This window comes from Daucus carota, chromosome 3 (genome assembly GCF_001625215.2).
Source record: "Daucus carota subsp. sativus chromosome 3, DH1 v3.0, whole genome shotgun sequence".
NCBI classification, from domain to species: Eukaryota; Viridiplantae; Streptophyta; class Magnoliopsida; order Apiales; family Apiaceae; genus Daucus; species Daucus carota.
The window spans coordinates 29,970,665-29,985,918 of record NC_030383.2 but is presented as its reverse complement, the minus strand read 5'-3'; the positions used below and the strand labels follow the sequence as shown (position 1 = coordinate 29,985,918).

Below are 15,254 nucleotides of genomic sequence, written 5' to 3'. Positions count from 1 at the left end.
ATTATTTTTTCCCTTTTTTTTTATTCCTTTCAAATGTTTTTTATCCTCCGCTTAAATTTCCAGAATTGGGTCCTTAGATGGATAATTGACTTTCACAGCCTTAACAGATATTCAAAAAATTCTTGAAAATTCTCTTACGGAGATGTTATTCGATTGATTTTAAATGGATTGTTTTTAGTTTATGGATTTTAATGGAATGTATGGATTTTGATTTTGTGCGGATTCTTGATAAAATGTCACAAAGTTGATACGATTTAAGCACAATGCGTTAAAAATCAGATTGATTTTGGTGGAATTTCAAAAAACTTAAAATGCACGGAAGAATGCCACAAAATTCATCATTTTATGAAATTCAAAAAAAAACCATCATATTTTAATGGATTTTAAACAATCCCAATTGAATACCATCAGATTTTAAAGCTTAATTTAAAATCTCAATTGAATACCATCAGATTTTGTATCATAATTTAAAATCCCAATTGAATATCTCAAGATTATAAATGCAAAAAAATGCTTTGAAATCCCAATCTAATACACCCCTTTAATTTTATTTTTATTTATTTTTCCTAGTATTCTTTAGTGTTATAGGACTTATTGGGCCGGTTACATGAGCCTTTTGACAGGCTATTTCCGGTCATTTGACAACCGGGAGTTCAACCGGCTGGGGTTTCTTATATAAGAGTGGGGTTGGTTCCTCAACCTGGAAGCGGCAAAACAGCCCTTTCTGTGGCAAATATTATAGCAAGCTTTCTCACTCTTATGTCAGAAACATGAAATCATAGGGCAAAACAGTTACTCACACAATGTACAATACAACCCAAAAAACCCAAATTTTAATGAGCTTTATGGTACTTGGTGTCAGCTTAAAAAAAGTAACCGAGGTCGAGAATTGTCACCAAACTCTAAAACTAAATTGGCTAATACACTATTTTCTTGTGAGTGCAATGACCACAGTGTACACATTAGTATAGTCTGGCCCTGCCATATCATCATTGGTGTAGCCTCATATAATTCACACATGTACGATTTAAGTTCTAGGCAAATAAATCAGACCTTTTTGCATTTGATGACAGAAGCTCCATCTGTTCAGTAAGATCTTGCATCTGAAGCTTTGATTCCCCATTTTCCGAGGGTTGTGATGCAGCTGGTGGAGTTGATTCGATCTGTGTGGCATTTGTAGCTAATGGACTCGATAGGGAAAACTGCCCCCCTGAAGGATCAGTTATTTTAGTATCTCATCAATCAAAGAGCTGTCCACATGACATCAGAATCAGAATTGAAACTATCAATATCTAGGAACATGTTCTCATCCATAGTTGATGAGGTTGGATTCAGAAATATGCTGTTATCAACATTGGCTTCTCGAGCACTTGTAAGCGAGGCTCATGCATAAGCTTGTTTTTCAGAGAAAGATTGACGGCCGGCAACTCCTGCGAACCACTAGGGGGGTTATCTCCGGAAATGGAGTCATTTTCACTGCATCAGAAGTGACACCTACCGGTAAAGACTGAATCTCTTCCGAAGGGCCAACAGCTGTAACACCTGTCACTAATGGCAAATCTGATATCCCTGAAGTCGGTGCCCCTCCAGACGTACAAAGGGGAGCCCTTCCATGATCTAATGCCTTGCATGACGATGTTACATCACCAAAATGAATACTATTGGTATTACCTGTCAAGGTTTCCAACTGAGGAGATGCATCCAACATCATACGACTGAACATTGCAGTTGAACCATCATTCATAAAAGGCTGGTATTTGACAATCTGCCCATCAGCAGGAGTGACTGGATGATCATCTGGAACAACATCTGGTTTAAGTCTTCTTTTTTTCTTGCCTTCAGTTATGAGCCTGCTGCTCTCATTTTGTTGCTGTACAAACTGTGCCAAAAATCCAGGGCTGTTCACAGCCTTTGACAGGAATGACATCATTTGTTGTTGCCTTTGTTCCATTCCATGAAGACGTTGTACCATTGTTTGTAGATGTGTATCAGTTGTCTGCTGCTGCTGCCTCGACCTGACAAGCTCCTGCATAAGCACATTCTTGTCCCTCTTCAGCCTCTCAACCTCTTCCTCAAGGCCAAATTTACCAACTTCAACACACGCCCCAACTGTTGAGCTCTGTCCATGTGGCTGCTGAGGCTGTTTATTTTGAGCATGAGCCGGTTTACGACGTACAATGCTTTTTAGCAAATGCCTTTGGCCTCTTAAGAAACCCTCATTTGCGAACTCCCATCGGTCAGGATCAACCTTCCTGAACCCCTGGTTATTCACATAACCGCAACATAAGTTAGATATGATAATGTGTAAATAAATCGAATTTAAGAAATGTTCAATATAATCTAGTTACACTATATATTAAACAAGTATTTTCTTATGTTCTATCTGGTATTAAGTGAAAGCAATTAAGCTGCACAATGAAGTAAAACATGATAAAAACTTAACCTAAGGCTTTTGTTACAACATACAACCAGAGTTTGAATTTAGTAGCAGGACGAGAGTGCAGGACAAACCTCTTGATGACTATATATACATATATAATGTATTATATTATCTAATAAATTTATCACAAATTATTTCAATGCTAAATGAAGTATACAAGTGATATTCAAAATTAAATATATTTCTAAAGTAAAAATTTTCCGTGGAATTTTCTCTTCCTCTATTACCAGTTAAATTAAAATTCAACTAATAAATATTTAATTAAATATGACGTATAACTAATATGGGAAGAAAAAACATCAATAATAAATATAAATAATTAAATATATATTCTATCGAATAACATTTTACATCCCCGTGAGTTTTGAATTCATGCCAAAATATGATTTCAATCTCTCAATCGCAAGTAATCAATTTATATATGTTAGAGGTAATTAGAGGTCGAAGGTCAGACTTATTTCGAGTTTCAAGTTTGTGGCCAGACTTTCAGATTTCTAATTTAATGGCCAGACTGCGGTTTCGCGTTTCAAAACAATGGCTACCATTAATATCGACAATATGACAATATCGACATCAAATCTACATTACATGATTCAAAATAATCTGAAAGCCTGGCCACAAAATTGAAACTCAAAACTTAAGTCTGGCTATTAAATTGAAAATCTCGAAGTCTGTCCGTATTTTTAAAAGGAACTGAAGTTTGACCATTAAATTGGAAATATGAAAGTCTGGCCCTGAAATTGAAACTCGGTATAAAGTCTGCCCATCAACATGTAATTTACTCTATCTGATATTTACACGCCCACTCCTTCTAATTGTTTAAGCTTATTTTTATGAATGTATCATTCAATTATTTATATTTCCAAACTTTCCACATGTAATAAGTTTTAGTATTATAAAAATTCACCCACTCTTTAAAATTTATCAATTAAATATCGATAGACCTCAACACTTCATTCACTTTTTTTTGTAAGTGTTTCTTCTTCTCTGCGCTCAACTCAGTTATAAATAAATGGGAGAAACATATAGAGTATTTATTCGCAGATTTGCTCCTTTCCTTTTATTTAGATTTGTAAACACAATCTGTAACAATAATTATAGGTTTTCCATTTGTGTTAAATTAACCTATTCCCCGTTTAAACTAGTTTATTTGCATAATTATGTAAGAAAAAATAATTCATAAATTTTTAATATACAACTTCGTCACATACAATAAAACTTACTAATAAATAAGAAATGAGGAGAGTTTTTCAGGTAAAAACTCATTATTAAACAGGAAAGTAATCTTTCAGTTTTATTTCTTTTGTCAGGAGTAATCGTTCAATTTGAAAATTCTAAAGAATCCAAAATTATCTCAAGCAACGTGAAACTATATATGACGTATTTTAATTTGTGGATGTGTCTGTATATGATCCATTATATAATATATTATATAGGTGATACTATTATCATTTGGAAAAAGTATTATGACACCTACCATCTTCCGTTTTAGAAAAAATGCTATGTTTACCCTTAAAAAATTGCCAAGATAACCAGATTTTAATTCAAATTGACAAAAATAATCATTCTGAAAATGGCAGTCAAATGTATCTGTGTTGGTCCACCCTAAATGTAGATCTCAAAACCAAAATTAATTTCAGAGTATACAGACGTTTTAAGAAAAGATTCCAAACAAGGATGAGGTGCACATCAGATATCCATTGGTAGTGCACCAGCTGGTGTGGAGTCCTCAGGATCCATCGATTTTAGTATCTCAGCGACCGAAGAGCTGCCCCAGATTAAATTTGATCCAGGGGAGAAACTGTCAATACCAGGTGTATAGATAGGGTTCACAGCCTTTAGGAAGGACATCATTTCTTGGTGTCTTTGCTCCTTTCCATCAAGGCGTTGTATTATTGATTCTAATTGTGTATCAGTTGTCTAAGCCTTCTTGTTCAACTCGGTGACCTCCTGCTTGAGCACATTATTAATGTCTCGGCGACCTCCAGCTTGAGCACATAATTATTAATGTCTGTCTTGCTCTCAATCGCAAGTAATCAATTTATATATGTTAGATTAAATTGCAGGTCGCTCGCCAGACTTTATACCGAGTTTCAAGTTTGTGGCCAGACTTTCAGATTTCCAATTTAATGACCGCACTTCAATTTCGCGTTTCAAAACGATGGCTTCCTTAATATTGACAATATCGAAATCAAATCTACATTACAAAAATCAAAATAATCTCAAAGTCTGGCCACAAAATTGAAACTCAGAACTTAAGTCTGGCCATTATATTGGAAGTCTCGAAGTCGGTCCTTATTTTTTAAACACGAAACTGAAGTTTGACCATTAAATTGAAAATCTGAATGTCTGGCCATGAAATTGAAACTCATTATAAAGTCCGGCCATCAACATGTAAAATACACTATATGTTATTTACTCGCCCACTCCTACTAATTGTTTAAGTTTTTTTAATGAATGTATCATTCAATTATTTATATTTCGAAACTTTTCAACATGTGATAAATTTTAATAATATAAAAATTCTCACTCACTCTTTAAAATTTATCAACTAAATATCGATAGACCTTATCACTTTATTCACTTTTTCTTTTCTTTTTACTATTTTATACGTGTTTCTTCATCTCTGTGCTCAACTCAGTTATAAACAAATGGGAAAAACATATAGAGTATTTATTCGTAGATGTACTCCTTTCCTTTTATTTAGATTTGTAAACACAATATGTAACAATAATTATAGGTTCTCCATCTGTGTTAGATTAACCTATTTCTTGTTTAAACTAGTTTATTTGCATAATTATGTAAGAAAAAATAATTCATAAATTTTTAGTATACAACGTCACGTACAATAAAACTTACTATTATATAAGAAATGAGGAGAGTTTCAGGTAAAAACTCATTATTAAACATGAAAGTAATCGTTCAGTTTGAGAATGCTAGAGAATCTAAAATTATCCCAATTAACGACGTGAAACTATATAAAACGTATTTTAATTTGTGGACGTGTATGTATACGATCCATCATATAATATATTATATAGGTGATACTATTATCTTTTGGAAAAAGTATTATGACAACTACCATTTTCTGTTTTAAAAAACACTTAGATTAGATAATTAGAATGACTATGCTAACATGCTATGTTTGCTTTAAAAGAATGTCAACATAACCAGATTTTGATTCAAATTGACAAAAATAATCATTCTTAAAAGGACATTCGAATGTATCTGTGATAGTCCACCCTAAATGTGGATCTTAGAACCAAAATTAATTTCATAGTACAGATGTTTTAAAGAAAAGGTTCCAAACAAAGATGAGGTGCACATCAGATATCTATTGGTACTGCAGCTTCTGTGGTGGAGTCCTCAGGATCCATCGATTTTATCCTCTCATCGAAGAGCTGCCCCAGATTAAATCTGAACCAGGGGAGAAACTGTCAATACCAGGTTCATAGTCAGGGTTCACAGCCTTTAGGAAGGACATAATTCCTTGGTCTCTTTGCTCGATTCCAGTAAGGCGTTGTGTTATAGATTCCAACTGTGTAACAGTTGTATGCGCCTTCTTGTTCAACACAACAACCTCCTGCTTGAGGACATTATTAAAGTCTCTATCGAGACCTTCAATATCTTCCTCCACGACAGGTTTACCACCTTGAGCAGATGTCTCAACTGTTGAGCTCTCTTTATGTGCATGATGTGGCTGTTGGTTTCGCCTATGATTAGATTCACGACGTTCAATGCTACTGAGCAAATGCCTTTGGCCTTTTACGAAACCCTCGTTTGTGAACTCCAACAAGTGAGGATCAGCCCTCTTAAATCCCTGCAGGTTGTTCAAATAACACGAAATAGATTAGAAATACTAAGGTGAAAACTGATCATATTTGATTAGTAGCAAATATCAACATCATTTAACTACACAATATGTAAGACATGCATTTATTTTTGTGGATCACGCCTTATTCTCGAGTGAAAAGCCATTTTGCAGCACAGGGATGTAAAAGATTATAGACGAAACTGTTGATGAGATAATCTAGCAAATAAGAAACAGGGACTAAATTCAAGTTCTTGGTTGCTACTTTTACACTCAGAATCACACGGAGTTGTGCCGAATTTTGTTAACTTTGTTGATAGGACATCTTTGAGAAACAATATATATATGAACAAAACAATAACAAAGATAACTTGCTTGAATAAATGCTTGAAAATTCACTAGGGCATAAACGAGCCCAGTCGAGTCAATTTTAGGCTCGAATTTGACTAAATAACTTGGACTCGAGTTCGATTGAGCCATAATTTTATGCTTGCAACAACAATGCCAACCAAACATGATCTAAAATGATCTATGGCTAATTTTGGTGTATAATGTTGAAAAATGCTTATGGTTTGAACAAGCCCCTACATTTCTCTCAATAATTGATGAAATCTCTCTTTTTAGGTAATGTACCAGTTTATGTCACACTTTTGGATAATCCCTTGATCTATTTATTTGATTTTCTCTACTGAACTAAATAGAATATTGAATAAATATAAACTAAAAATTTGAAATTTTTATTTTCCTTCTGATAAGAAGCTAGGCATAGGTGCGTGTGATGCATATTTTGGACACAATAAAAACAAGACTCAAGTCAAAAGAAAAAATAAATTAAAGACTATAGTTAAAACAACAAGGTAGGTATTAGCTGCAACAAATGGAATTATGTGAATACTGAAATTGGCAAATATTTTTTGTATCAAAATTAACTCTATATATAGCACATATTGGAGAGGCAAATACATATAAAAGTATTATAACATTTTAAGTATTATTCAAATAAGTCTTAGCTTGAGAAATATTTTATTATATAAGAAAATTGCATTTTTCGGGTTATTAATTAACATGACTGTATGAGGTAATTTCTAACATGTGTGGATCATTTACTTATCTATTTGTTACTACCTCTATATTTTTTATACGACCCTTTTGACTTTGGCACGAACTTTTAGGTGGGGTGACCGGATAGTAAAAATTATTATTTTTAATTGATTTTTTTTGTGAATTAAAATTTTGATTACATATTTTTTTTCAGAAAAAGAAGATTATAAAAATAATACTTTTAACTACCCAGTCAAAGTACTAAAAAATATGTGCCAAAAAGTCAAACGTCATATATTAAAAACAAAGGGAGTGGCTTTTTCCTTTTCATTTCACACCTTTTTAAATAAAGGAAAAGGTATATGGAATTAAAATCAAAAGTATTCTTTAGATAAGATTATATATTCTTTCATTCTTGAAATCCACGTATATTTGATTCAAAATTTTAAGTATGTATAAGAATCTTTAGATATTCAATTAAGATTTTAAATTATCCTAAAAATCTGATGATATTCAATCAGGATTTTAAATTATACTTACAAATCTGGTGGTATTCAATTAGGAGAGATTTTTAAATTTTATGCCTAAATTCTAATAATTCTACATCAACTGAATGATATTGTATTGAGAATTTGCTAGACTTCACATGAAACCAAAAGCACTAACAATCCATTAAAATTCATATATTATCATTAATCCATTAAAATCTAGATTGCATACACACTCTATATCTCAACACTTAATTAGCAAGTTCTTAGATGACATAAAATAGATAAGAAAAATATAACTAATTTAGCCCGTTTAAGGCTGTAATGACAATAGTAAGAAAGAAATTAATCAAAAAGCAACCTAAATTGATATGTAGTCAAGAACATAAACAAACAACTCCAAATGTCCAAAGTTCATGTATCTTTTGTTAAATTGTTAATCAATTTTTCATGAATATTATTAAAACTATTTACCCCGGTCAAAAAGATTAAACATCAAATAAATATACTCACACACACACACAGAAAAACGCTCGAATAAGGAACAATCAAAAGAAATGTAGAGAATATAGAAAAAGAAATGACGTACATAAAAATTCAACTGGCAGATGAAGCTTGTAATTTTATTGTGCTTGAAGCACTTTGGCAAAATGTCTCTTTCGAATTCCTCTGGATCCTTCACAACGAAGCTATTATTCATTGGGCCCCAACATATAACTCTATCGGTGGTAGAATCATCAACCATATCATATAATTTCTTAATAAAAGGGTTCACTTTCTTTTTTAACAATGAAGATGGAACGACAATTGAATTGCCATTGTTGGACAGATCAATTTTACCTTCAGTCGCCATATGAAGAAAGTATAAGCTTTTCAAAATTTAAGGATGGTCTATTTGACTAGAATTTAAGTGAGAATTGAAATGATAGGTATTGGAGACTAGATTTTATAACCCTGAGTTTAGAGTCAAAATATACATTGTAAATACGGAGAATGGGCTAGGAAAAGGCCCGTTTTTGCTGATGACGAGGCGAAAGCATGATTTTAAAACTTTACAAATATTATGACTCCCCACAAGATGAATCAAACTAAATTGTATGAAGGTTTTGAATATAAATATTATATATGTATGTGTGTGTATGTTTATATATATATATATATATATATATATATATATATACACACATATATATATATATATATATATAGAGTCCTACTCCAATAGAAAATACTTGAATAGAAACTAAATAGAAACCAATGCGATTTAGTAGAATGATACGGGTTTTGGGATTGGGGATGGACCCCGAGATGGGCCTAGACAGGATCTAAGTGGGGCCTAATAGGGCCAGGTCGGGGCCTAGTGGGACCATGGTGGGTCAAGGTTTGGCTCTTTAAGACTGTCTGGAGCCTGTCCAGGGCCTGTGAGGAGCCTTGGCGAGGCCCTAGCGGGCCCGAGGTGGATTGAATAGGGGAGAGGGTGGGCCTAGGTGGGTGATTACATATAAGGGGTGGGTCATTTAGGTATAGTGTATATATATATATATATATATATATATATATATGAGAAAGATCCTAAGAAAACTCAGCTTATCAAGAAAACTGAGAAACCCGCTTAATCACCGTTGATTTTATAATCATAATATAAATTATGATTTATCAAAAAATCAATCAAATCTAATTCTTAAGAGCATCTCCAACCATACAAAACCTTTAGCTAAAAAGTGAGTTGGCATTCCAAATATAAAAAATTTAGCCAACCTGTTGAAAAAAGCGTACTCCAACCACGTGAACCTGTTGTCTATAATTTTAGCCAACCTCCTATGGATGGCTATATTTGTCGAACCTCTACAGGTATGTAAGAAATCTGTAGGATGATTGCATATCATTTATTACCATATCAAACTCATATATATATATTCTATTTTAACAAACTAAAATATTAATAACATTCTATTTTTAAATTATAGCCAACCAATATAGCCACTACCATTGAAGTACAATGTCTTACCGGTTCAGCAAATTTTACATAATATCTTACAGGTTCAATTTAGCCAACGATTATAGCCAACGCCGTTGGAGATGCTCTAAGGGATATTATAGTAATCTTCTACATATATTTAATGCATTCAATCAGTAATATATTTAATGCATTCAATCAGTAATATATTTAATGCATTTAATAAGTACATTTAATAAGATTTGCAATTAATTGATTTTCTTTTCTATATTATCCATATCTCAATCATTCAATCAGTATTTAATTTGAATTTCAAATTTTAAATTTTAAACTTGTCGTAGGTAGGAGATTTCTCAGCGGAATCCGATAAAATATTTTCTCATTTAATTATATGATAGGTATTTCAGTTCAAGGGTAATGGAATTCCGTTAAGTGTTTACATTCACAAGAATAAGATTTAACAAGATTTCATTAAGTGTTTTGATGCAGATTTTGTTGATGAAAATTATATATATAAATCAAAATCTTTCACTCGTATTTTCTATTAAATGTTTTTCTGAAAATAAATATTTAAAAATTTTAAACTTAATAAGGTCTTAATACTCATCGATATGAATTATATTTTTCACATGTAGAAAATCACTCAATGGAATTCGGTCAAAAGAATATCACTCAAAGAAATTATTAAAAATATTAGAACAATCAAAAGAATATCATAAGGTAAATAATTTATACAATTAGAAAAATCTCAAATTTTAAAAGAATCTTACATGGCACAAATATTTCTTATTAATCATAAAAAATATCTTAGAGAATCTTTTCAAAATTTATTATTTAAGATAGTATTTTAAAGAATCTTTAGATAAGATTGTTTTTTTTTGTCGTAGGTAGGAGATCTCAACGGAATCCGAAAAATATTTTCTCATTTAACTATAGGAGAGGTAATTCAGTTTAAATGTAATTGGATTTCTTCAAGTGTTCGTATTCATACTAATAAGATTTAACCATTCGTTATGTGTTTTGATGCATATTTTTATGCAGATTCTTTTGATGAAAATTATATATAAAAATTAGTGTTTTTCACTCGTATTATTCTATTAAATGTTTTTCTGAAAATAAATATTTAAAAATTTGAAATTTAATAAGGTCTTAATACTCATTGATATGAATTATATTTTTCACATGTAGGGAATCACTCAATGGAATTCGGTCAAAAGAATATCGCTCAATGCAATTATTAAAAATATTAGAATAGTCAAAAAAATATCACAAGGTAAATAATTTATACAAGAAAAATCTCAAATTTTAAAAGAATCTTACACGGCACAAATATTTATTATTAATCATAAAAAATATCTTAGAGAGTCTTTTGATATTTATTTTTTAGTATAGTATTTTAAAAATATCTTAGAGAATATTTTGATATTTGATAATAAAAAGTAAGATTCTTTAATACATTCATTTAAAGACTTTTTATATTTAGATATTTCACATATTTTAATATGAATTATTTGAGAATTTTATTATTTAAAAATTAATATTCTTCAAAATGTTCGCTTTAATATAAGTCTCCTTGACGAATAATTCGAGTTAAGATTCTGATAAGTGTTCATTTGTGCATTCATTTACAAGGTATCTAATATAATATAAAAATAATATCATAATTTGTTATTATAGATAATTTTATAGTAGTGTTCCCGTAAATATTAGATATTTTTAAGATATAAATAAGAGAATAATATGATAAAGGAGTTATGATAATATGATATTACACATAATTTATTTATAATTATTGTACATGGATAGATTATGTTGAAATGACAAATTTTTGAAAATGATATAATTTTGATCCAATTTTGTTATTAATCTTGATATTCTAATAAATGTTCACTCAAATATATAGAATAATATATATTAGAATCTTTAAATTGATATTTTATGAAATTTATATTACTTTAAAATGTTCCCTCAAATATTATAGATTAATACATTGTAGAATTTTTAAATATTTATTTATGAAGTTGAATAAAAAAAATTATTATAATATATAGTTAATAAAGAGATTCTTTACACTACTCGTTCAATTATTTTTGAAATGAGGGTTCTCAAAAGTGTTGTTCCCATATTTAAATTTTATATTAAAAAAGCAAAAGATAATTAAAGAACTTGAGTCATTGTATATAATTTTTAGTATATTTGTAATATTAATATTATAATATTAATTACTAGAATCTTAATTAATTATCACTTAACTAAATAAATTATGATAATTCAAATTTTAATTTATTTAAAAAGAACACATAATAAATCATATATGATCAACAAACGGAACACCTAACAACTTCAAATTAAGTTATAATTTTACTAATATCAATCTTATAATCATATGTTGAGATTCTAGTAGATGTTTGATATTGGATTCTAGCAAAGAATCATTGAATAGAAATTGATTTGAATGAATATTTTAAATCAAGTTCTACAAGATTCTACTACTTGTTTTTACTATATGATATGATAGGTGTCCTTGTAATCAAACATATTTGTTAAACATTTTAAAAAATGTTTTAAATAAAAAATTAATATATTATTTTTGGCTTGGATTTTTAGATTCTCCTATGTGTTTGATATTGGGTTCTGACAAAACAAATAAATCAATTTAAAATTTTAAAATAGAAAAGAATTGGTAACTTAATTGAGAAATTATTTATATTTTCTATGATTTTTTTTAAAAATATTAAATTTCCAATAACTATTCTAATATCATGATTTTTTTCGATAACTATTCTAATATCCCGATTCTTTTCAATAACTATTCTAATAACTATTCTAATATTACGATTCTTTTAACTACAATAAAAACTAATGGATATGATTAAATATTTTTGTCCTGCATTTCCGATAATATTCTTGTCTTGCATTTCGAGTAATATTCTACAAACTACATGAATATTATCCCAAGAATTAATCTATTTTATAAACTACATGAATATTATCGGAAATGCATGACAAAGAATATTTAATCATGTCCATTAATTGACATATTATTTTAACGGTAGATCTTGTAGTCTCTAAGATCTTGTATTCTTATCCTGCATTTCTAGTAATGTATTATTAATATTCTTGTCATGCATTTATTGTTTCGGTTTTAATTCAAAACTATCTTAATAATTTAGACTATTTTTGTTCTGCATTTCTAGATATGTAATATTAATAATTTGTCCCGCATATTTGTGATATATCTAAGTGTTATTTTGTTTTGCAACAAATTCAATTCGTTGCAAGACAATGATAATGAGTTCAATGCCAATCATAGCAATGTCCAACTACATCTTTATTTTGTATGCAATTATTATTTTTATTTGTTAGGATTCGGTGATTGAACACCAATATTATGTAATTATTATTTTATGTTATGCAGGATTTAGACTTTTTTCTTGTTGTACAAATATCTGCAGGCCCTTAGATGGGTAAGAAATGGATGGCTGTGATTAAGTTTCTAAAACCTCCACAAAAATCAGTCTTCATAGAACTTTTCTTTTGTGAAGTATGTTCAACAAATATCATGTATTCATTAAAATTGTTGAAGATCATCTATGTTTCATAAATATATAATGTATGTTCTGCAAGTTGAACAATGTCCTGCAAACTAAATATATTTCGTAGAATATAACATTTTATAATGTTCTACATGCGAAACTTATATGATATTCAAGATTTTAAAGTGAAATAATGATTTTGTACAACATGATGTGCAAAACTATACGTTTTGCAATGTTTTTATGCAATATTTCGCTTGCAGAACATAAGTGGTCTCCACGGTCTCCAATATAAGTGGTCTTCATAGAACTTTACTATATATATATATATATATATATATATATATATATATATATGTATGTATGTATATAGAGTTAAGTTCTATGGAGTACATAAAAACATTGGAGTATTGGAGTACAAATCATAATTTTTTAGTTTGATCCTATATAATATCTTTGATTATCCAAATTTTGATATAATCTATCATTTATAAGTTGTCTTGCACATAATTGTCAATTAATCATTAATATCTTTCAACTTTAACAAGTATTAAGATTATTGTTCTGCTTATTAGTTATTTTGCAGAATATAGAGTCCTATGATTTATAAAAGTAATTATTCTACCATTTGATCACGATGTTTATGTTGTAGAACATAATGTGCAGGTTGTCAAATATTTACAAATATTATTGGACAAAAAAATTTGAAATTTAGATGACTAGATTACATTTTATCAAACTTTGTACTCCAATACTCCAATTTTTTTTGTACTCCATAGAACTTAACTCATATATATATATATATATATATATATATATATATATATATATATATATATATATATATATATATATATATATATATTTATAGTCTTACTCCAATACAAACTACTAAATACATCCTTAAATGCGAACTAATGCTTTTAAGAGTATGGGGAGGTTTGTGGACACCAAGAATGGTGGGGCTTGGCAAGGCCTGTGGGCCTAGTTGTGAGGGGTAGAGCTCTCTATATAGACATATCAAGTTTTAGAGATTGATTAGGAGTAGGTGTTTGCATTGGAGATATGATAGAATTGATCATTTATCATTATCCTAAGTTGTTGATGGTTGTCTAGGACTCTATATAGTCATCTCTGAAGAGTTACAATCTGTCTAGAACTCTTAAGTTCATTCTTCTTGATAGATTCATAGTTAGACTAGATACGGATTTAAACAGGGTTGAGGGCACATGTCCTGAGGTTTCACAACCTACGTATTTCAAATGTGGATGTCCAATGGGCTTTTAGCCTATATTAATTAATTACGCAATTAATTAATAAATTACAAGTATGGGCCTTTTAAATGGGCTTTATTCCTTTTAGGCCTTACAATAAATCGAAACACAATTAGGATTTGGTCCCCAACTTTGGATAAGTGCCGTAGAAATATTTCAAAAGTTTTAGAGTCCTTGCATGGTTTCCAGAGCCTTATATATGACTTTCGGAGCCTTATATATGACATTATGAGCCTTTTACATGAATTTTCGAGCCGTCCTTGCATGGTTTCCAGAGCCTTATATATGACTTTCGGAGCCTTATATATGACATTATGAGCCTTTTACATGAATTTTCGAGCCTTCTTTATTGCACATCAAGTAATTTTATCAATATTTATTACAAATATAGTGCTCGAAAGCATTCTCATATCTTTTAGGGGATTAATTCCATTTTTATTGAAATTTTTCATGATTTAATATAAAATTTTAGAATATTTATGAGCCTTTAAATAATCTTCTGAAATATAATTCTAATGTTCTAAGATTATTAGAACATTAGAATTTTTAATTTTCAGCTACTATTCGACCTCGGTCGAATAAGCCTTCCATGTACCCCATATCAAATTTGTTTCGGGTTACACCTTCAGGTCTATTCGACCTTAAACGATATCTAACATCCTGAAATCTTAGGCGCCGAGGACGAACGACCTATGAACCTGATATTG

The 15,254-nt window shown here is 29.9% G+C and overlaps 1 protein-coding gene across 1 annotated transcript; it reads right to left on the bottom strand.

The window, feature by feature from the left end:
- Positions 1–1,034: 1,034 nt before the first annotated feature.
- On the bottom strand, positions 1,035–8,633 carry LOC135151464 (heat shock factor protein HSF8-like). Its single transcript, XM_064089920.1, has 3 exons — positions 8,370–8,633; positions 1,439–2,260; positions 1,035–1,163 (listed from the first exon to the last, which is right to left on the bottom strand). Exons 1-3 carry the CDS (start codon positions 8,631–8,633, stop codon positions 1,035–1,037), a joined length of 1,215 nt encoding a protein of 404 aa, XP_063945990.1.
- Positions 8,634–15,254: the final 6,621 nt, after the last annotated feature.

Excerpts from the sequence above, each read along its gene's own strand:
- LOC135151464 (XM_064089920.1), bottom strand. The coding sequence starts at position 8,633 with ATGGCGACTGAAGGTAAAATTGATCTGTCCAACAATGGCAATTCAATT. Across the intron at positions 2,261-8,369 it reads TCTGCCAGTTGAATTTTTAT|GGGTTCAGGAAGGTTGATCC; the intron begins GTACGTCATTTC and ends GTGAATAACCAG. Across the intron at positions 1,164-1,438 it reads CGGAGATAACCCCCCTAGTG|ATCGAATCAACTCCACCAGC; the intron begins GTTCGCAGGAGT and ends AATGCCACACAG.